We start from the raw sequence: 22748 nt of genomic DNA, 5'->3' as shown, positions 1-22748 counted from the left end.
CTGAGCACTGCCTTTGCTATGTCCCAAAGGTTTTGGTATGATGAGTTTTCATTCTCATTTGATCCTAGGAATTTTTTGGTTCCATCTTTGATTTTTTCTGTTACCCAGTGGTTTTTAAGCAGAGTGTTACTCATTTTTCCATGTATTTGATTTTTTTTCCTTTCTCTTTCTATTTTTATGGCATTGTCATCAGAGAAGATAGTTTGTATTATCTCAGTGTTTTGGATTTTGTTGAGGGTTGCTTTGTGTCCTAAAATGTGCTCTATTCTGGAGAACATTCCATGTCTACTAGAAAAAAAATGTGTAGTTTGCTGCCGTTGGATGGAATGTTCCATATATGTCTATGAAGTCAAGTTGGTTAATTGTGGCCTTTAGAAACATTTTCTGTCAGCAAATCTCCAATGATCATCTCTGTGTTTTCCATTTTCTCCCCCTGTTCTGGAACTCTGATCACATCCAGATTTTTGCTTTTGATTGTACCCCACATTGTTATAAGGGTTTCTTCATTTTTCTTCATTCTTTTCTCTGATTTTTCCTCAAAGTGGTATCCAATGATTTGTCTTCAATTTCACTGATCCTGTCTTCCATTGTTTCAAATTTGCTCCTAAAAGTTCCTATTGCACTGTCAATTCCTGAAATATTGTTGTTTATCTTTTAGATTTCTAATTGCTGTTTTTGTATGCTATCTAGTTGTTAATTTATTTTAACGTTTTGTTCCTGTATTGTTTTCCTGATTTCTTCCATGGTTTTGTCTGTCTTTTCCATGATTTTGTGTGTATTTTCCATGATTTTGTCTATTTTTTTTTTTTTTTTTTATTCTTGTCTACATTTTCCTTCATCTGTTGAAGAAACCTGAATATTAGAGTTCTGAATTCCCTATCAGGTAGTTCCAGTATGATTTCTTCTAGCAGAAGGTTGTCTGGTGTTTTATTTTGGTCACTTTCTAGAACCATCCTTTACTGTTTTTTGTTTGTTTTTTAAATGTTTTAATATTGTCTGCTGTCTTTGGGACATTCAGGAATTATTTTCTTTGCTTATTGATTGTAAATGTGATTGTTTCATCCTGCTTTTTTGTTTTATTTGGTTATGTCTGGGCAGGCAGGCTGCGTGTGTTTTCTTGTTCACCTTTGTGCATGGTGTTTCTCAGCACCTTGTCCAGGTGGGTAGGGCCAGTCACTCAGCTATGGTACAGCAGAGCACATCAGCAGGGGTGGAGGGTCAGGAATGGGTAGTTCACAGCATGATCTGGGGGCGACGGGACAGGGCTTGTGGGCAGTGCAGGGCCAGGTCCGGGCAACCACATCAGTACCCTCAGAGGCATCATAATCGGCGCACTGTGCAGATAACCAGGAGGGAAAGCAGAGGATATGATGTGCAGAGATAAGTGCGTGGGTGAATAAAAAGAAGGAAGAGAGGAACAAAGGCAGTTTTTTTTTTTTTTTTTTTAATGAAGTAAAAAATAAATAAAAATAAAAAAGTAAATAAAATGGCAATGTGGTAGAATTCAGCAGGGTAGCGGGGAAGACCCAGCGAGGCCATGTGTTAGTGGCTCTCTAGCCAAGCAGTGTGGCTTGGCTTGTCGAGAAGCAGTGTGGGTGGCACATGGGGCTAGGTGGGTGGGACAAAGAAAAGAAAGAGGAGAAAAAGAAGACACCAACAATCAAATGAATAAAATAAAAACAAGAACCAAAAAATTTGGTGGTGGGGGCACTGGCCATTCGGGGCAGGGTGGAATTGGGGTGGCAGCAAGCTGATGTCTCTCTCGCTGTGTGGCGTGGTTCCACCCATCAGGAAGGGGCAGAGGCAGCACATGGCCTAGGTGGGAGGCCTATGGAGAAGGGGAAAGCTGAAGAAAAATTAAAAATATGGCTTTGAGGGAGCTGATCTGTGGGGGTGGCACAGACCTGGGGAGGCCGTGTGCCAGAGGCTCTCTAGCTAAGTAGTACAGCACAGCCCACCAAGAAGTTGGGGGTGGTACACATGGCTGAGTGGATGGGAGAAAGGAAAGGAGGGAACGGAGAGAGGGGAAAGAAAGAGTAACAATAAAAAAAGCCAAAAAAAAAAAAAGCAGTAAATAAATAGACACTTAGAGAGCCAGTCACTTATGGTGGCGCAGACCCAAGGTGGCCACGTGCAGTGATCCTACAACCAAGCTATGCAGCACAGCCCCTCCAGATGGGGTGGGCGGTACACAGGGCTGGGTGAGGAAAAGGAAAAGAGAGAAAAGAAACAATAACAGCAAAAACAAACAAATCACAGCCCTTCAAGAAGAGGAGGGGATGGCACATGGAGCTAGCTGGGCAGGAGAAAGGAAGGAAAGGAGAGAAGAGAAGCAGCAAAAAAGCCCAAAAAATAATATCAAAAAAAAAAAAAGAACAAAGCAAACAAACCAAACAATCACAGCCCATTAAGGAGGAGAGGGAATGCCACATGGGGCTAGCTGGGTGGGAGAAAGAAAAGAAAGGAAGGGAGAGAGAGAGAAAAGCAATAAAAACAAAAGCTAAAAAAAATTTTTTTGAATAAACAAAAAGAGAAACCAAAAAAATCACAGCCCGTCAAGAAGGAGAAAGAATGGCACACAGGGCTAGCAGGAGAAAGCAAATGAAGAAAGGAAAAGAGTAAGAAGCAACGACAACAACAAAAAAAATCAATGTCAAAAAACAAACAAAAATACAAACCAAAAAAAAAAAAAAATGGTGCTGACTGTCAGTGGCAGGGCAGATTCCTGTGATAGCGAGCTAGTGTCTCTCTGGCAGAGCAACTGTGGCATGTTGGCAAGCAGCAAAGTCCTCGTAGAGGGAAGAAGGATGAGGGGAGTGGGAAAGCGTGTATCCCTGGTTAATGAGTGCTCCATCTCCTGCTGGAAGCTCCGTGGAGTTGCCTCTCTGTACTTCCTGTCCTCAGTCCTTGGTGGGCTGAGGCCCAAGAAGGCAAATCCAGGTGGCGGTGAGCTGGTATCTCTCCAGTTGAGTGACTGTGGCTTGTAGGCAAGCAGCAGAGGCCTCATACGGGAAAGAAGGGTGTGGGGTGAGAAAGCGTGTATCCCTGGTTACTGGGTGCTCTGTCTCCTTTCGGGAGCTCCATGAAGTTGCCTTCCCGTACTCCCTGTCAGAGCTCTTTGGTGGCTGTAGCCCAAGATGGCAAATCCAGCCACATTAGCTGATATGGGACCTACACTCCATAGCTCTCCTTCTCTGTTCTGTCAGTTTCTGATTCCATTTGGTGCTTGGTTGAGTTCTTTATTTCTTCATTTGTACTTAGAGTTCCAGAACTGACATTTTTATCTGTTTTACTTAGTTTTTCAGGTCTTTGCTGCCGAGGGACGGCATGGTGCTTCTGTCTATAGCGCCATGTTGGCTCCGCCTCCTAGAAAATGGTATTTTTGATGACTGAATGGCTAAAAATTAGGAAACGAATCTCTGTGTATGATAATTAAATGTAAACTTCAATACCTTTAAATAGTGGACCGTAGAGAAGCCTTAATGCTCCAGTTTCTTTTGGGACCAGTTCCATTTTATTTCTGTTCAAGTGGAAGTTGCTTTGGAATTGGAAAAAATGCCATTTTTTCTTCCTGTCACCGTTCCTTTTACATTGACGAGAGTTTACCATGCTAAAACAACTAACTGCCTGTGTATTTTCAGGTGGGAGTTAGTTTGAGGCAACCAGGCTAAGAAGCTGAAAATGGATTTGGAAGGTAATTTAGATGTTTTCGGGGGCTCCCCAGCTGAGTTGGGAATCAGCTGAGATGTACGTGCTGAAAATATAAAATATCAGCTTTATTCTTAAAAAGGCTGATATTGGAGAGTCTGGTTTAGATCTAGTCAGAGGACTTCATAATGCTGTCTTGAATTGAAATTAATGTCCCAGAATTTCAAGCTTTTCTCCTGGGAAAAGAGCCTACTCTTCCAGGCTTACTGCATGGCTAAGAGCAGATGAGAATCCTTGCGTCCCATAAGCAGCTGGCTCTCAAAAGAGGGAGGGGGAGGGGCTGAGCCAAACATGCTCAGCTCCATCTCACAAACTGAGCAGTCAGATCGTTTTTTTTCCATGGAGAGAAAGAACTAAATTGGGAGGTGGGGAGGGCAAAAGAAAAGCTAGGAGTATCATTTGAATGGTATCCCCCCAACATGGAAACAGGGGAAAAGAAATTCCTCCCCAGTATGGAAAAGAACAGGTTAAAAAACCCACACTACATTGTAGACTGTCTCCTGACCTAGGTGAGTAAAAGAAGATTTTTATATCTGTCCTTAAGAAGAAAATATAGCATCTTACCCAACAAGGTAGGGTAATTGTTGACACCAAGGATGTCATTTTTAGCATACTTAATGAAATTAAACAAATAAGATCTCTTGTTCTAAGTAGGATCTGTCTCTGAAATCTTGTTCAATTCTTGTTGATGTTGATCTGTCTGTGGGCTGTCTTTGTTCTTATTGATGTCAGTCTGTCTCTGGACTGGTTCAAATGGTCTGCCCCACTTAGGTAATAATTCCTACGCTCCTTGTTTGCTTTATAACATTCCTTATTCATTTTAGAGAATGAGCAAATGTATTTGTTCCTGAGTAAAATTGAAGGAAATTAATGTTGGGAGACTTGCTTTTGGTGTTCTTTAGAGGAAAACGGATCCCACTTGAATCCCGGAGCACTAGCTCCCATACCTTGTTCTATCTTGATTAATTTATAGCATTTCTTTTTTCTAATGGACTTTAACTAGGACTTCAGAAGTAAGGGGAAGAAAAAAAAAAAGTTGATGAAGTTCATCCCCACAAGTAGAACAGCCAGTTGAAGGGGAGCTTCTCTGGAAACAAAACCAGCTTTTGAAGAGCCTAGGTGACTCTGGAGAGGCTAAATGAATATGCTCAGTACAATTCAGTGAAGACAAGACTACCATTTTGACTTATATTTTCTAAGAGTTCTTCAAGCTTTTAACTTTATCACTTTTTTTGTTGTTATTGGTATGTTTTTCCTAATAATAATATGTGATAATTTTAGTGCATAATTAATACATGAAAACCCTTAAAATCAAAATAGTGGAGCTTTTAGGGACAACAAAAAGTTAGGAAGCTCTTTTATTCCAAACCTCTTTGTGGAATGAAGGAACCCCAGTGTATTAGTTAGGAATCTTAGCGGCAGGAAGCAAGTTCTACCAACATAAACAAAAGGAAAAGTATTTTTGAAAGGATATTAGGGAAGTTCATAAGGCGGAAGGAAAAAGCTGAATAAACAAACTGAAAAGGACAGACCCAGGGCAGCTCTGGCCGAAGGAGGAAGAGGGGCTTTTCCCTAGCACATTACTGTAAAGGTGACTAACCTCCAGTGATTTTTTGGTTTCTTTCCATTTGAGTTTAAAATTTCCAGAAGTAGACTATCCTTGTGAACATAATGTTGTGAGGCAACAGTTTCCCCTCTACTCCAGTTGTTACCACATAAAAGCAACAAGATGAACTGGAGGAGGATTTTTTTTTTTTTTTAATTACACTCGTGGCAGTATGGAGAAAATTGGGGACAAAACTAAAATCAGTGAGAACAGAATTACAATAATGGCAAACATTTGTTGAGTATTTACTAAGGACCAGACACTGTCTGAGGAGCCCTGGTGGTACAATAGTTAAAGCACTGGGCTGCTGACCAAAAGGTCAGTAGTTCGAACCCACCAGCCAGTCTGCAGGAGAAACGGCCTGGTGACCAGCTCCCATAAAAATTACAGCCTTGGAAACCCCGTGGGGCAGTTCTACTCTGTCATATAGGATTGCTATTATTTATTACCGACTTTATCGTTATTTATAATTGGCATACAACAACAACAACAGCATTATCTTGGGTATATCGTGTGCATTATCTCTTTTAATTCTTACGATTTAAGGATAATAATGTATCTCACATTTCAAAAAACTAAGACTTGCGGAAGTTAAGTGGTGAAAAAAATAGCTAATTAGGAGCAATTAGTGTACCGTTGTAGTAGTTCAAAGCAAAAAATGAGAAGAACCTGAATTCAGTTAAGTGGAACCAGTGAAGCTCAGAGAATGATTATATATGAAATGCAGAAAAGGGAAGAATTCAAGAATAACTCCTGGGTTTCTAGATCAGAAAGTAGTTGGACTTTTACTGAAAAGGAGAAGAGTTTTGGTGATGAAGTATTAGCGGGCATTTGATGAGTTAGGAGCCCTGGTGGCACAGTGGTTAAGAGCTGTGGCTGCTAACCAAAAGGTTGGCAGTTTGAATCCATCAGCCGCTCCTTGGAGTCTGTATGGGGCAGTTCTACTCTGTCTTATAGGGTTGCTATGAGTCATAGCAATCGGTTTTTGGTGAGTTAGGTTATTGGTATAATGTGTTTTAATTGCCTAGGGGCCTGGCCTTTATTCAGTCTCTGCTCCACACAGAATTCCCTATGGCCTACAAAGCTGTACCTCTCTTAACTTATTATATATTGATCTTTCCCTCATTCAGCGTGTTTTAGCCATACAGGCCTTCTACTTTTCCTGAGTGCCAGGGTCCGTCTTGCTCAGGGCTTTTGCACTGTCTGATTCCTCTGACTGAAGTGTTCTCTGCCAACTGACTGAAATGTTCTTTGCCAAGCTGTTGTCATAGTTTTTCCCCTTCTTGTCACTTACTCTTGGGTCAGATGTTACCTCTTCAGAGAAGCCTTTCCTGAGTACCCTTCTTCGAAGCCATCTTACTAACTGCCTCCTGCCTTGCTGCTTCCTGACCCCAGTCACCTTTCATTGCACTTATCACTACCTAAAAATGTGTCAGTTGTTTATTGCTGTTTACCTTCTCTAGGTTATAAGCTTCATGAGAGCAGAGACCTTGTCTGTCTCCTTCATCTACACATGAGGATAATCTCTAGCATATAAAAACTCGATAAGTATGTGTTGAAAGATTAGAAAATCCTATATGTGAACCCAGGGTGACTTACTCATCTACTTCCCTAAGTCATAGGTAACTAACAGCAAACTGTAAAATGTGAATTAAGACATACACATTATGCAGATGCACAATTAATACAGCTTAAAGTTCTATAAAGAATTTACACACAGTGAGCCCATTGTGAAAATTATAATTTTGTTTAATCTTGTTATGTCCTTAGTGGCAGATTTTAGAAATGGAAATTTTGATGTCTTTTTTTCCTTGAACCTGAGGAGAAATTCATCTTTGTTAGTTGCAAATTTTCCAGACTGACTTGTCTTTTCTCTTTAAGGCTCAATCTCAAGACATAGTTCCAACAATAGGATTCAGCATAGAAAAATTCAAATCATCCAGGTAATTCACTTTATTTATACTTTGATTAAGGAGCCCTGGTGGTGCAACGGTTAAGCTCTTGGCTGCTAACCAGAAGGTTAACAGTTAAAACCCACCCAGTGGCTCCACAGAAGACAGACCTGGTGATCTCCGTCCATAGAGATCATGACCAAGAAAACCGTGTGGGGCAGTTCTCCCTTGTCACGTGGGGTCACTGTGAGTCAGAATCAACTTGATAGCCACAACAATAAAAATACACTTTAATTAAGAATCTATGCGCAATTGATTTAATTTTGTTTTAAAATTTTCTCTTTATATATACACGCACATATATGTACACATATACATGTTCTTCGTTGCTGTCAAGTTGATTCCAACTCATGAGTGTGTGAATTTATATTATATATGTTTTTACTGTCAACTTCCACCTACCAGAATGTAAGCTCCATGAAGATAGGGATTATTTGTTTTCTTCATTGGATGTATCATTTGACACTGAAAAAATGATACATAATGGTGAATCCTTTTAAAAAAATTTTTTTTTGAAGAAATATAACTAAATGTTAATAATGGTCAATTCTGGGTGGTGAGAACCTTGGAGATTGTTACTTAGCTCTTGGTACTTTTCTGTATTTTTTTTTTTAATTCTCTCAAAAAATTAAAATTTAAGGAGGGGAAAAAAAAGCAGTGGGTGAAAAATGATACTGTTAGATCTTAGGATGTTCATTCTTAAAAAGAATAATTTGTTGTTCACAAGCCTATAGTCATTAACGTATTTGTACCACCACCTCTGAAGAATATTGAATATACCATGGAATAGTGACTATACCATAAACTGCCAAAAGAACAAACAAATATCTTGGAAGAAGCACAGCCAGAATGCTTCTTAGAAGCAAGGATGGTGAGTCCACATCTCATACTTTGGACATGTTAACAGGAGGGATCACTCCCTGGAGAAGGGCACCATGCTCGGTAAAGTGGAGGGTCAGTGAAAAAGAGGAAGACCCTCCACGAGATGGATCAGCACAGTGGCAGCAACAATGGGCTCAAGTGTAACAACAGTAGTGAGGATGGTGCAGGACCTGGCAGTGTTTCGTTCTGTTGTACACAGGGTCGCCGTGAGTCAGAACTGACTCCACAGTACCTAACAACAGCAACCTCTGAATTATTTTTCAGAATTTAGGGTTTAGAGAAACTATGGTAACTTCACAGGCAAAAAAGAGTATCTTTTATGTTACTTATTGTAGAATCATGTTTATATTCACTAAATTCATATTTTAGAGTTTTTACTTGAGAATTGGTAATTTGTTGAAAATAATTTGAAATTTTAAGTAAAAGTTGCACTTTAAATTAAAAAAAATTATAATTTAGTCATTTTATTAATTGTTTGCTTTTTGTAGTTTGTCTTTTACAGTGTTTGATATGTCAGGTCAAGGAAGATACAGAAATCTCTGGGAACACTATTATAAGTAAGTACATTTGTGAATGTTGGTCAACTAGATTATATTTTGATATTACTTAATGATTGAATATGATCATAGTTTATTGTTATTTTAGTAAATAATTATTAGAAATCTAAAAGATTGCATTGGCTTGGTTGTAACCTTGATTTTTCATACAATTTACATTAATTTACAATTTTATTGATTTTTCATATAATTTTTATTTCCTAATTTAAAGAAATATGATCATCTTTCACATTGCTTCCCAAAAACTTGATGACCTCGGGCTTTTGCATGTGCAGTTGTCTGTTTTTAGTGCCCTCTTTTACCTGACTGCTGTCCAGTTTAAGATTAATACAGCCATCCTTTAAGAACAGCTCAAAAGTCTTCTCTAAAGTTTCCCTGTTTCTCCCAGTTATCCTGTCCTCAGTGCTGTCATAGTACTTTGCCCGTTCACATATCTGTAATCATTCTTATTGCATTAAGTCCTGTATCATTGCTGCCTCCCTAGTGGGACTGTGAGCTCCTCAAGGGCAGCGATTATTTCTTATTCAATTATTTCTTCAAGTCCTAGCACGATGCTTAGCATATTGCTCAGTAAATATCTGTTGACTAATACAGTTAAAATAACAGTACTAGTTCTAAAAGTTAATCCATTTGTTCTGTGAACAATTCCAACCAAGATATTTTCTAGCATGTGCAAATCAAAAAAAAAGTCAAGTGCTCCGTAATTACTTCAGATTCTAGAAGAGAGATGAACAACTGTCAAGGTACTAGGATCCAACCGTGTGCTACCTCCTCAAGGTGTGGATGTGATATTAAAGCGAGTTCCTTAACGTCTAATGTTGTTAGGACTCCTTCATCCAAGAGCAGTGTAACTCACTTTTTGCCATCTGAACTTAAAAATACCACTAAATTAAACTCCCTTTTGTTATTATGCATGTGATCACTGCCAGATCAGATTTAGATTTTGATTAACTCTTTCCTGCTGATATATATAGGAACGAACATTGCGTTCTTCTGATGTGAATGAACCAAAGGAGATTTATTCCAGATATTCTTTCTTTTCAGTGAGGACTTTAATAGGTTGAAAGCCAATTTAAATCATAGAAATCTGAAGGACCTCAGAGGTAGAGAAAAAAGAGAGTACTCCAGATTTGAAAGTCAGTTTAAAAAAGGAAAAGTGATGTATTTGTGGTGTCCTATATTAAATTCACTGGAGAAATGTGGGATTTTTGAGAAAACCTGTTTTCAATACGGGATTTTTTTATCTCTCTTCCAATTAGTTTTACTAAACAATTTCTTTTTTAAAGGTGTATTTGCTTAAGCTACTTTTAAAAATACATATTTTAATTACAGAAGAAAAATGTACATGGAAACTTGTATTTGAAAAATGAAACTTTTCAGATTTTAACTCCTTTTTCAGAATCTCTTTGGAAGAAATTGATAAATTCAAGAATATCGTGGTTAAATCATAGATTGAGTGGTGAATACAATTACTGTTGAGAAGTTTACAATAATAGTAAAATTATTTCCTTTACCTCTAATATTTTTCAGATTATGAAAGAACAAGTGAATTTTTATCTTTTTGACTAGAAGGGGTTAAAAAGATTAATAAAGTTTACCATTGGCAAAATGAGCCACTCTTACGAGTGGGAATGTTTTTTTGTTTGTTTGTTTGTTTGTTTTAGTGTAATTTATCAATATCTGTTGAAATGAAAAATGTTCATACGCTCTGGCCAGCATTTTTACTTTTAGAAATGTATCCTGCGTCAAGGACTAGTGGGTAAGGATATACAGAAAAGAATGTGCATTAAGCATTATTTATAATGACATTTTTTTCAGATCTCAATTACGTAAAGGAAAATCGTATTTTTAATATAAATATGTGCTTAGTGTATATGTTGCTGTTGTTGCTGGTTGCCGTCAAGTTGATGCCGACTCTTTGCGACCCCACGTGTGCAGAGTAGAACTGCTCTGTAGGGGTTTTAAGGCCATGACCTTTCAGAAGCAGATCTCCAGACTTGTCTTGTGAGGAGCCTCTGTATGCATTTGAACCACCAACTTTTCAGCTAGTAGTAGTAGAGCACTTAGTTATTTGCGCCACCCAAGGACTTTCAGTATATATAGAGAGAGATGAAAATGATTAGAGGCGTATGCACCAAACCATAAATAGCATTTGTTTTTGAAGTAGTGGGATTATAAGAGAAGTTCACATTCTAATGTATGAGTTCGTATGCTAAATATTGTGTAATTTTTGCATATCATTCTTATAAAAATAATAAAGTATAAAATATAAAGTGCATATTTTTAAAGGTGGAAAAATCTAACAACGAATGTAGAAATATTATTTCCCCTAAGTCTCATTACTCATAAATTCACCATTGTTAATCTTCTTTGTATGTTTCTTTTTTTGCAATATGTAATATATACTTTAATAATTGAGAAGAAAGGAACCACCTAAATTATGTATTAGGTATATTTTTCATCCTACTTTTTTTCAGTTAACATGGGCAAATCAGGAAAAACACAGTGACTATAACTCTAATGGTTGCCTAATATTTTTTTATAATACTATCCCAAAATTTGCTTAATCATTTCTGTATTTGGAGGCTATTCTCAGTTTTTGAAGATTATAGACAATCCCTGAGTTACTATCTCTCCGTGTAAATCTTGGAGCCCTGGTGGCGCATTGCTTAAGAGTTCAGGCTGCTAAACAAAAGGTCAGCTATTTGAATCCACCAGCCACTCCTCGAAAACCCTGTGAGGCAGTTGTGCTCCGTTCCGTAGGGTCGCTCTGAGTTGGAATCAACTCAGCACAACGGGTTTGGTTTACATAAATCTTTGTCATAGCTTATGATTCCTTAGAATAAATTCATAGAAATAAAACCGCTAGCTCAAAGTGTTCAAACATTCTTAAAGCACTTGGTATGTGTTTCCAGTTGTTCAGTTTCTGTGTCCACTAGTAATGATAATCTGCATTATCATTTTTAAAAAAATGGTGGGAGAAAATGATTTTGAAAAGGTTTGTTTTTATATTTCTTTGAATACTAATGATATTGAGCATTAAAATCTTAATTTATGACTGGAATAAAAGGTTCACGAAAAAGTACAAATGTCCAATAAATATATGAAAAAATGCCGAACCTCACTAGCAATTAATGATATACAAATTCAAAAAAAAATGTTAGAATGTCAAAGATTGAAAAGAATGACAGTAGTCAGTACTGGCAAGGGAGTGGGAAAATTGGTGCTGTTGGGAGTGAGTTGTACAACATTTCTGGAGAGCAGCTTGTCAGTGTTTATCTAAATAAACTTCATGTATTCCCAGAAATTTTACTCGTAAGAATAAATCTTAAAACATCAGAAAAAGTTAAAAAAGTGTGTAGGAGGATGTTTATCTCAGTTATACCTAATAAGAAAAATTGGAAACAACCTAAAAAGCTACCAATATTTGATGGCACATCCATGCAATGGAATCCTTTATAACCATTAAAAGAAAGGTGCAGAATAATCAATGATTTTAAAATTGCTGGCGTGATGCGTTAGTGAATCCTTAAATCAACTCATTTGCTGGCTATCCATCTTTAAAAAAATCAAATAGAAAAAAATAAAAGCTATTAGTAAGTATTGTTTTCGAAGACTTTTACTTAAAATGTAACTACGCATATTTATGTGTAGTATCTCAAGTATGAAATGTATTTGTTTCTCACTATAAGCATGTGGCTGTCTCACTGTGGGCTATGGTAGAAAAAATTTTGAGAAGCATTGGTGTGGAATTTTAATGTTTGATGTTAATGCTCAAACTGTATTGCTAAAAAAATCAAGGAAGTACATACATATGCCAGAAACAGGGTATGAAACAGCACATTTCCATTTAAAATAAAGAAATATATGCACAAAGAAAAGTATCAGAATTGACATATACCAGAATAATGCTAATGATTATATCTGGGTAAAAAGATTATTTTTTAAATTATTTTTCTCATATATTCTAATTTTTTTAAACAAAAAAATTAATTTCTTGTAATTTTTTTAATACAAAATAGCAAGTCATGAAAATTATGATACTATTATCCAAGTTAGATTATTTTGCATGATATGTTAATATCATGTTAATGGTTAATATCTTAGTCACTCACATAAATTAATAGGAACACCCAAACCTCTAATGTTAAATGGACATAGGACATAAACAAATAATACACAGGTTAAGAAATGCAGATGGATAGTGAACATGGAAAAATTTGTTTAAGTGTAGCTTTAATTTTTCTTTTTATGTTATACAGAGAAGGGCAAGCCATTATTTTTGTCATCGATAGTAGTGACAGATTAAGAATGGTTGTGGCCAAAGAAGAACTTGATACTCTTCTGAACCATCCAGGTATGTGTGTGTGTGCGCACATGTGCATGCATTTCAATTTCTGGATTTCTGTGTTTTTGTGTTTAGATGTGATGTTTTGCTCTTTTGTGTTGGTGAAAGTGTTATTACACTAATTATCTCTTATTTAAAATTTTTGAATTTTAAAACATAGGTTCATCATGCAGAATTCATAATATCTTTACCTACGTTTTCTCGGTCCCTGTTTTGTTTCACCTAAAATAAAAATCACCTTTTGTTCTGATTACATAAATAATATGTGCCAATAGCAAAAACACAGACAGAAAAAGAAAAAGAAAGTATAAATCCTTGTATTTCAACACCCATTAAAATTTTGGATAACGTCTTTTTATGTATTTCTCCATGTGTACATACAATCACGTGTATATGTTTGTGTGTGTGTATGTGTTCACAGCATTTCATACATACTATTTTTATTGTGGGAATGCTTTTCAAACAGATCGTCTCTGTTTTTAATCTCCAACTTCTAGTCCCCCAAACCCTTTCCAAAGATATTAGCATTAAAAACTTGATAAGTTTTTTTTTTCTTTCATACCTTTCATATATACCGTATTTATTCACACACAAAAGATACCATATTTATTCACATACAAAAGATATATATAGAGTTGGGGGCTATGAGAACCGTTTTTACCAAAATGAAATCATATTCTATACACTTCTCTGCATCTTCCTACCCTCAGTAACACTACATGGAAATACTTCCAAGTCAATTAGTGTAGCTGTAATTGTTCTTTTTAATGGTACCTTAGATGCCATACTATGGGTGTCCTACAGTATATTCAACCATTTACCGTTCGCTTGTTGATAGGTATTCTTTTTCCCCCCACTATAAACAGTGCTCCAAATACCTACTGTAGTACTCTGCATTAGAGCCTTATTGTTGATTGCCACGAAGTTGGCTCCGACTCAGGAACCTTCACGTTGTCTGATCCTGGACCACCCTTGCAATCATTGCTATGTTTGAACCCATTGTTGCAGCCACTGTGTCAGTCCCTCTCATTGAGGGTCTCTCTCTTTTTCACCAACCCTCTACCAAGCATAATGTCCTTCTCCAGCTATTGGTCTCACTTGATAACATGTCTAAAATATATAAGATGAAGTCTTGCCCTCCTCACTTCTGAGGAGCACTTAGCCTGTACTTTCTCTAAGACTGCTTTATTTTTTTCTTCTTGCAGTCCACAGTATATTCAGTTCTCTAAGGTCTTAGCTGCAGCTCACAAATTTTGTTACTTTTTTTTCTTATTCTTTGGTTCAAAATATTTTCTAACTTGTAATTTCTTCATTGACTGATGGATTACTTACTGTCGTGTTATTTAATTTCCCAAATATTTGGGAATTTTCTAAGTATCTTTTTGTTACTAATTTTTAATTCCATTTGGTCAGAGAATGTATGCTGTATGATTTAAATTCTTAGAAATATATGTTCAGCATGTGGTTTACTTGGTGACTGTTCCATATGCAATTAAGTAGAATGTGTATTTTGCTGTTGTTGGTTGAAGAGGTTTATGGGTGTCAGTTGATAGTGTCGTTCACATCTTCCACATCCTTATTAATTTTTTATCTACTTGTTCTATCAGTTTCTGAGAGGGGGATGTTAAAGTCCCATCTATGATTGTGGATCTGTGTGGATTTCCCTTTAGTGCTGTCAAATTCTGCTTTATGTATTTGGAAGCTTATTTATTAGGTACATACACATTTAGGATTGTTTTTATCTTCTTGATTGATTGACCCTACTATAGTATTGAAATGCCTTTTGTTTTCTCCGATGATACTTTTCATCCTGAAATCTACTTTGTCTCATATTGGCATACCACATCAGGTTTATTACACTGAGTTTGCACGATGTATTTTTCCCATGCTTTTACTTTCAGCTTGTTTGTGTCCTTATGTTGAAAGTGTATTTTTGTATATAGCATGTAGATGTGTTTTGCTTTTTTATTCATTCTGACAATCTGCTTTAATTGGGGTATTTAGTCCATTTGCATTTCATATAATTATTGTTATGTTGGAATTTAAGTCTGCCATTTTGGGGCTTTGTTTTTTGTTTTGGACCCATCTGCTCTCTTTTCTTTGTTCTTTCTTTCCTGACTTTATATGGGTGAATCAAATATTTTTAATATTCCATTTTATAGTTATGCTTCTTGCATTATTTTTAATGTTGCTCTAGAGATTTCAGTATTCATCTTCAATTTATCACACAGAGACACAAAGGTAGACAAAAGAACAGAAATAGGCTGAAATATGTTTGATTTAGAATATATAAGAGTAGACATTTCAGATTAGCAGGGAAAAGATACTGTTAGTAAGTTGTGTTCAGAGAATTTAGAAAGCCATCTGAAAAAACTATGTTATTTACTCCAGGATAAATTCAAGCTGGCTTAAAAATTTGAGCATAAAAGTTAAATCATTACAACAGCAGAAAAATCTATGGGAGGATTTTAAAAATAATTTTGGGGCAAGGGGAGGCCTTTCTAAGTATAACACAAATCTAGAATCTTTAAAAGAGTGATGAATATGACTACATAGAAGTTTTTAAATAGCAAAAAACTTTTATGTAGTCCATGAGAAATCAAACGCAAATGACAAGGAAAGGAAAGTATTTACAGCTCGTGTCACAGCTATAGGGCTTATTTCTTTATTACTTAACATGTCCCTGCAAATCAGGAAGAAAATAAAAGCTTAATAGAAAAATGGGAAAAGGATATGACCAGATAGTTAACTAAAACATTAAATATAAGCATCTTTTAAATATATGGAAAAACTTTTCAGCCTTTCTCAAACACTAATAAGCACATTGTGATAGTACTTTTTACCTGTCACCTGTAGGGTTGCTGTAAGTCGGACTTGATGGCACTAGGTTTGGTTTTTTGGGTTTTTTAATCATACGGAAAGATAAAAAAGATTTGTTAACACTGTTTTGGCAAGGGCAGTGGCAATGCTCATTCTTGCACTTTCTTTTTGAGATATAAATTGATAAAAGTTTTAAGGGAACATAGTTTGATAATCACCACCTGTCACAATAACAATTTACACATTCTTTGTCACAGCAATTCCACTTCTTGAATTTATCCTACAGTCATACTGATCCATGTACGAAGTTGCTTATGTACAGTTTTATTCATTAGAGCATTGTAATTGTAAAGATTGGCAACAACTTAAATGTATCTCAGATGGGTACTGGTGAAATACATTAGGTACATAGTACTAAAAGATAGAATACTCTGCAAGTGTTAAAATAATAAAGAAGCTACTCTCTGTGTACTAATATGGGAAGATCTCCAAAATATATAAGTTAAGTGAAAAAAGAAAAGCTTAAAACAGTAAGTATAGTATGCTACTGTTTGTATAAAAAAGTAACATACAATACTTATATTTTCAGATGTTTCTGGAAAGGTGCCAAGAAACTGATGCTATGGGTTGCCTTCTATAAGGAGGGCAACGAGGTACACCTGGGACAAAGATGGGTTTTTTTTTTTTTTAATACCATTTCGTGTCTTCTGAATTTTGAACTATCTGTATTATCTATTGAAAACAATTTAAAAAAAAACTTTATACAATTTTAACAAAGTGAAAATGTCTTGTTAAAATATCTCACTTGTTACTTATAATACTGACCAAAATCTAAAATCAATATCTAGTTTATCTTCCTTCTACTTTCTACTCGAAGCTTACCACCTTTTTGTTGGCAGTAAAAATGACACAAAAAAGTATTTGACCCTTTTGTAAGTGCTGCTCTGTAACTACTTAATGAGCCCCACACCTGATCTCCATCTTTGTTTTAAAGCTTCTAACCAGAGGGTAGATAGTCTTAGAAGTATTTTTAAAATTCTGTTATCATTCAAATATGTCTCTGGTAGTATGTCTCTTTAAATGTTTATTTATATGAAGTATGCAAAGGAGTGATTAGAAAACAATTTTAGTGGGAAAAATTTTAAGGATTTGGAAAAAAAAAATGAACCAAGTTGGAAATGTGATGATGGTCTTGTTTTCTCTTTTAGATATTAAACACCGCAGAATACCAATCTTATTCTTTGCAAACAAAATGGATCTCAGAGATGCAGTGACATCTGTAAAAGTGTCTCAATTGCTGTGTTTAGAAAACATCAAAGATAAACCCTGGCATATTTGGTAAAGTTTTATATTTTTGTTTTATCATTTCTGAAAAATCTAGCTTCAGCTTTGTTTTCCTAGCGTAGTGGGATATAAGCTAAGGATTTTGTTTTATAGAATTGTGGAATTCATGAATATATTACTGTTACGACCTTTTCAAATATATTTTAGGATAAAAAAATATAAACAGTTCTTACAATGGAATAACGTAAAGCAGCCCACTTACTCGACCATGCATATTTCCTTCTACACATTACATCAAAAAACCAAAAACCAAACCCATTGCCATTGAGTCAGTTCCAGCTCATACGCTCCTATGATCCTATAGAACAGGGTCGAACTGCCCCGTAGGGTTTCAAAGGAGTGGCTGGTGGATTTAACTGCCGACCTTTTAATTGGCAGCCAAGCTTTAAAGCCACTGCTCCTCCAGGGCTCCACACATTGCATCTGTCAGGTACAACCCCATCTCAGGCATTTGCATTTGTCACTCCTTTTGCCTGAGTCATTCTCCCAGATAAATTTGCCTGGCTTGCTATTGCACTTCCTTCAGAAGAGAGACCTCTCCTACTACTCTCTAAAATATCACTATATTCTACCCCTGTCACTTTTTCTTCCTTTATTTTTGCTTTGTTTTTCTATTACATGTGACTTTGTGTGTGTGTGTGTATATATAAACATCAGACCCATTGCAGTTGAGTAGATTCCAGTTCATAGTGACCCTATAAGACAGAGTAGAACTGCCCCCATGGGGTTTCCAAGGAGCGGTTGGTGGATTCAAATTGCTGGCATTTTGGTTATCAGCTAAGTACTTACTACTACACCACCAGGGATGTACGTATATACATACATACGTACAAACACACACACACACGTGTGTATATCATCTGTCTCCCTATATTAGTGTGTTAGCTCCATGAGAACTTGGATTTTATTCTGTAAGCCCTATATCTTAGTTACGTAGTGTTGCCAACAACAACAACAACAAAATACCACAAGTGGGTGGCTTTAAAGAACAGAAATTTATTTTATCATAGTTCTGGAAGCTAAAAGTCCAAAAATCAGAGTCTCAGCTGTGTCGATTCCTTCTGTGGGCCTCTGTCCTAGTTCTGGTGACTGCTGGCAATCCTTGTTCTTTTGCTGCTTATAGACACATCTTCCCATGGTGTCTGTCTTCCCCTGTGTATGTGTGTCTCTCCATGTCTATCCTACTTTTTTTTATAAGACACCACTCAGAAGGGATTAGGTTTAGAACCCACACTACTTAACATGACCTCATTAGCATAGCAAAAGAAAAGCCCTATTTCCAAACAGGGTCATATTTACAGGTATAGGTGCTAGGATTTCAGCATATCTTTTTGGGGGACACAATTCAATCCATATACCCTAGAATAGTGATAGTGCCTGGTACTTAATAGGTACACAATAAATATTTGTTAAAATGAATAAATAGATATGGAACTATTGATCTTGTTTAGACATATTAATAAGGCTGAACTTTTAAATAATTATTAGTGTCCAAAATTATTTAAAAAAAAGAAAAGTTGCTGTGGAGATGACTCCAACTCATGGCAGCCCCATGTGTGTCAGAGAGTAAACAGTGTTCCATAGGGCTTTCAAGAATTGGCTTTTCTCCAGGCCTTTCTTTTGAGGCACCACTGGGTGGACTCAAACCTCTAATCTTTTGCTTAGCAGCCAAGCACATTAACCATTTGCACCATCCAGGGAGTCCCTAAAATTATTATTGTTTATCTGGAAAACAGGTTCTTACTAATATATTTAACTCCCATGTGCCATTCTATCAAAATACTCCAAAAAAGATAACCAGAAGTTTTCTGTTGGATAAAATTTTAGTGTCTACCGTTTCTTTTTTTAGTCAACTCCCTTCCACTCACCCACACCTCTGTACTGCAAGATGCCCTTCTCTTGCCAGAGATTTCCCGTTTTTATAAGAAAGTATCTGTGGGGAAAGGCTGGACACAGGCAGTGATATCCACTGCCTCTAGAAGGGAGCCAGAATATGAATCAAGGAGGTGGTAGAGCTCAGAACCCTTTAGATTCCTCAGAGCTAGCCTTGGTGCTGAAAGAGTAATAGTGTGGAATAACCAAAAAACCAGCTGCTTTCAAGTCATTCTGACCCATGGCAACCCCATGTGTGTCAGAACAGAACTGTGTTCCATAGTTTTCAATGGGTGGTTTTTCAAAAGATCACCAGGCCTTTCTTCCAAGGTGCTGCAGAGTAGACTCAAACCTCCAAACTTTCAGTTAACAACCAAGCGTGTTAACTATTTGTACCACATAGGAATTCTAATAGTCTGTAATAGAGCTTGAGAAAGTCCTGGAACTCCTTAGTACTCAAGTCCTCAGCATCTCTACCCAGGAATGAAATACTGTCTACCTTGAGTAAAACCCACTTTACCTTGGGATCAGAGGGAGAGTTAGTATTTACCAAATGATTCTTGAAGTTGAAATTTAAAGTTCTGTGATGAAGAGAGATTTTGCGTAGGGAGACATCTTGAGACAGAACCTTTGTATTTCCCTAAATCATATATAAATTGATAACCTCTAAGTAGAATTTTTTTTTATCTTTACATTATAGTATTATGACAGCTTTAATAGAAAGTACAACATTCAGAAATGCAGTCTTATTCATAAATGATACAGCCCTACTTTTAATTTTGAAGTAGAGATATTGGAAAAATATCTTTCTTCTTGAAAAAATTAGCAGCTGAATTCTAAAAGATTTATTTATTCAGTTATAACATCTGCATGTATTTCAGTGAGAAAAAGTAATATCCTGATGTTACAAGGATATGAAATATATTTCCATTTCTATATTTTCTCTGTATATATTATAGAAGAATGCCAAGTTTTTCTTTGGAAGTTGTCTGTCATTTCGACCTCTCACTAATTCAAACTGACCATCTCACTAAGTTCAAATCAGTGGTTTATTTATTAAGCTTGTTCTTTTTTGCAGTATTTTTAAAGCCTGTTTAAAATTGAGCATATATTTAGTCTTCTTTTCCAGTTTCTAGAGATAGAGGTAATACTCAGTGGCATAGAAGTAAAATATTTCATATCTCTTACACTATGTACAAGTAAATTTACTGGGCAATAAGGGAAAAATCAGAGAGAAGTATAATCTCAGAAATTAAAGGGAAATATTTTGTGATTTATTTTTTACTATTGTGTTTAAAATGTGGTCAACTCTGGTGATCAGAATCTAGTTATGTTACTGCTCCTCATGTATGTTCTGCGACTCAGTCTCTGGTGTGATATGTATTTACTTATTTGTTATCTAGTGGGGGAAACAGATAATAAAACAATTAAATAAATATATAAAATGTCAGCTGGGAGGATGAAGAAAAATAAAGCAAGATAACAAAAAGAATAAAGAGAGGTGCTGCCTTTCCAAGACCTAATTGAAGTCAGGCAAAGGTTTGGAGGAATAGCTTTCTAGACGGAGGGACTAGCAAGGGAAAAAGCTCTTGAATGAGATTGCCCCTGATGTGTTTCAGCAAGAAATTTGGTGACCTGGGAGGAATTGTAGGAGATGATACCACTGAGAAATAACCAGGGAGCAGATTATGTAGGACCTTGTAGGCATGGGTGGCATACTGGTTAAGCATCGGGTTGCTAACCAAAAGATCGGCAGTTCCAATCCACCAGCCTCTCCTTGGAAACCCTGTGGGGTCGCTATGAGTCGGAATTGACTAGACGGCAGTCGTTTGTAGAAATGGGGAGGACTTTGGCTTTCATTTTAGGTATAAATCTTATGTTTTTTTGAGAGGAAAGGTAGAATTCAAACATTTGGGACTTGTTAGAAAAAGATGCAAGATTTTTAGTAGGGTAGTGAGACCTCCAGAGGACAAGGATTTCTTTATCATGGTACTTTTTTGGGACTAACATGAGTAAGAAACTCAATACATTGATCTTCCTTTTTTTTTTTCAATTTGTATGTTGTTGAGAATATACACAGCAAAACACACATCAATTCATGGTTTCTACATGTACAATTCAGTGACATTGATTACATTTTTTGAGTCGTGCAACTGTTTTCACCCTCCTTTTCTAAGGTGTTCCTCCTCCATTAACGTAACTCACTGCCTCCTGAGAGTCCTGTCTAATCCTTCCAGTTGCTGTTGTCTGTTTGATCCCATATAGATAATCTTAGAGGAGCATAATGCTCAAGGCAAATGTTTTTACTAGTTAAGCTCAATTGTTTGGTTTTAAGAAGACTTCAGGGGATGTTTTTGGTTTAAGGTTTAAAGATTTTCTCAAGACAGTAGTTTTAGGGCTTCATCCAGCCTCCATAGCTCCAGAAAGTCTAGAGTCCACAAGAATTTTAAGCTCTGTTCTGCATATTTCCCCACTGATCTTTCTTGATTTAAGTATTACAGTTACTGATATTTTGCTGTTACAATCCGTAGTTGGCTTTGAGCAATTGTGTATCTCATGCTGGTTGTTTCTGTCTTCCTATGTTAAAATAATTCTATGACGTCATATTCTTAGTGTAGTAAGTAGTTCCTTAGAAGTAATTTTTGCTCTAGCACACTAAAAGGAACCCTAATCATTCAGAAAATTTAATAATATATACTGATGACTCTTGTAGGATCATTATGTTTTTTGAAAGAAAGTTACTAAATAACATGTTACAAGACAATATCAGTTCTGCATCTTTGCGGAAGAGTATTTGGTACTCCAAGAAATCCATATTTTATTAGTTTATATAACTTAATTACAATTATATATAAAATAGCATGCACAATAAAGATTTAAGTTTATTCTTTTAAGAATGGAAAGACCCTATAGTAAGTGCTTTATATACATTGTCTCAAATATTTAATTCTGACAATAACCATATGAAGTCAGAGATCAGAGGACAGTTTTATAGATCATAAAACTGAAGACAGGAGAGCTAAGTCACCTAGCCAGGCTCCTGCAGCTAATATAAAACTGATTTAATTCTGCTTTTTTTTTTTTAATTCTTTGAGCTTACCAAGTTATAATTATGAGTGTCTTAGTTTGGTAGTGCTGCCATAAAAGAAATACCACAAGTGGGTGGCTCTAAAGAAGAAAGAGATATTTTCTTACACTTCTGGAAGCTAAAAGTCCAAATCAGAGATTCAGTTGTTTGATTCCTTCTGTTAGCCTCTTTCCTAGTGTTTCTGGTGTCTGCCTGTGATCCTTGGGTTCCTTCTTTTGCTTGTAGACAGGTCTTTACATGTCATCTGTCTACCCCGTCTGTGTCTTTGTGTCTGTTCTGCTGTTTTTATAACTCAGAAGTGATTAGATTTAGGATCCACCCTACTCTGGTATGATTTCATTAGCATAACAAAAAACTATTTCCATACAGTGTCGTATTTACATGTACAAGAGTTAGAATTTCAACACATATTTTTGGGGAACACAATTCAATCCAAAACAATGGGTTTATATTCCATAGATAATCAAATTCCATTTCAAAGAAATTCTCTTTGTCCTATGGTCAAATGACAAACCTATACCAAACATTTCTAGTAAATAAATACATGCTTTTGGGTCATGGGGGCCTGGCA

At 36.2% G+C, this 22748-nt stretch overlaps 1 protein-coding gene across 1 annotated transcript in view; it reads left to right on the top strand.

Annotated features, from left to right (window-relative positions):
* ARL6 (ADP ribosylation factor like GTPase 6) overlaps window positions 1–22748 on the top strand; it is a 45630-nt gene that overhangs the window by 14865 nt on the left and 8017 nt on the right. The window contains exons 3-6 of the mRNA XM_003410341.4: window positions 7196–7257; window positions 8637–8705; window positions 12968–13062; window positions 17082–17211. Of these exons, the coding sequence (XP_003410389.1) occupies window positions 7196–7257; window positions 8637–8705; window positions 12968–13062; window positions 17082–17211 (356 nt within the window). The remainder of the gene's footprint in view (window positions 1–7195; window positions 7258–8636; window positions 8706–12967; window positions 13063–17081; window positions 17212–22748) is intronic.

Source organism: Loxodonta africana, chromosome 20, assembly GCF_030014295.1.
Source record: "Loxodonta africana isolate mLoxAfr1 chromosome 20, mLoxAfr1.hap2, whole genome shotgun sequence".
NCBI classification, from domain to species: Eukaryota; Metazoa; Chordata; class Mammalia; order Proboscidea; family Elephantidae; genus Loxodonta; species Loxodonta africana.
This window is presented reverse-complemented; position numbering and strand designations above follow the sequence as displayed.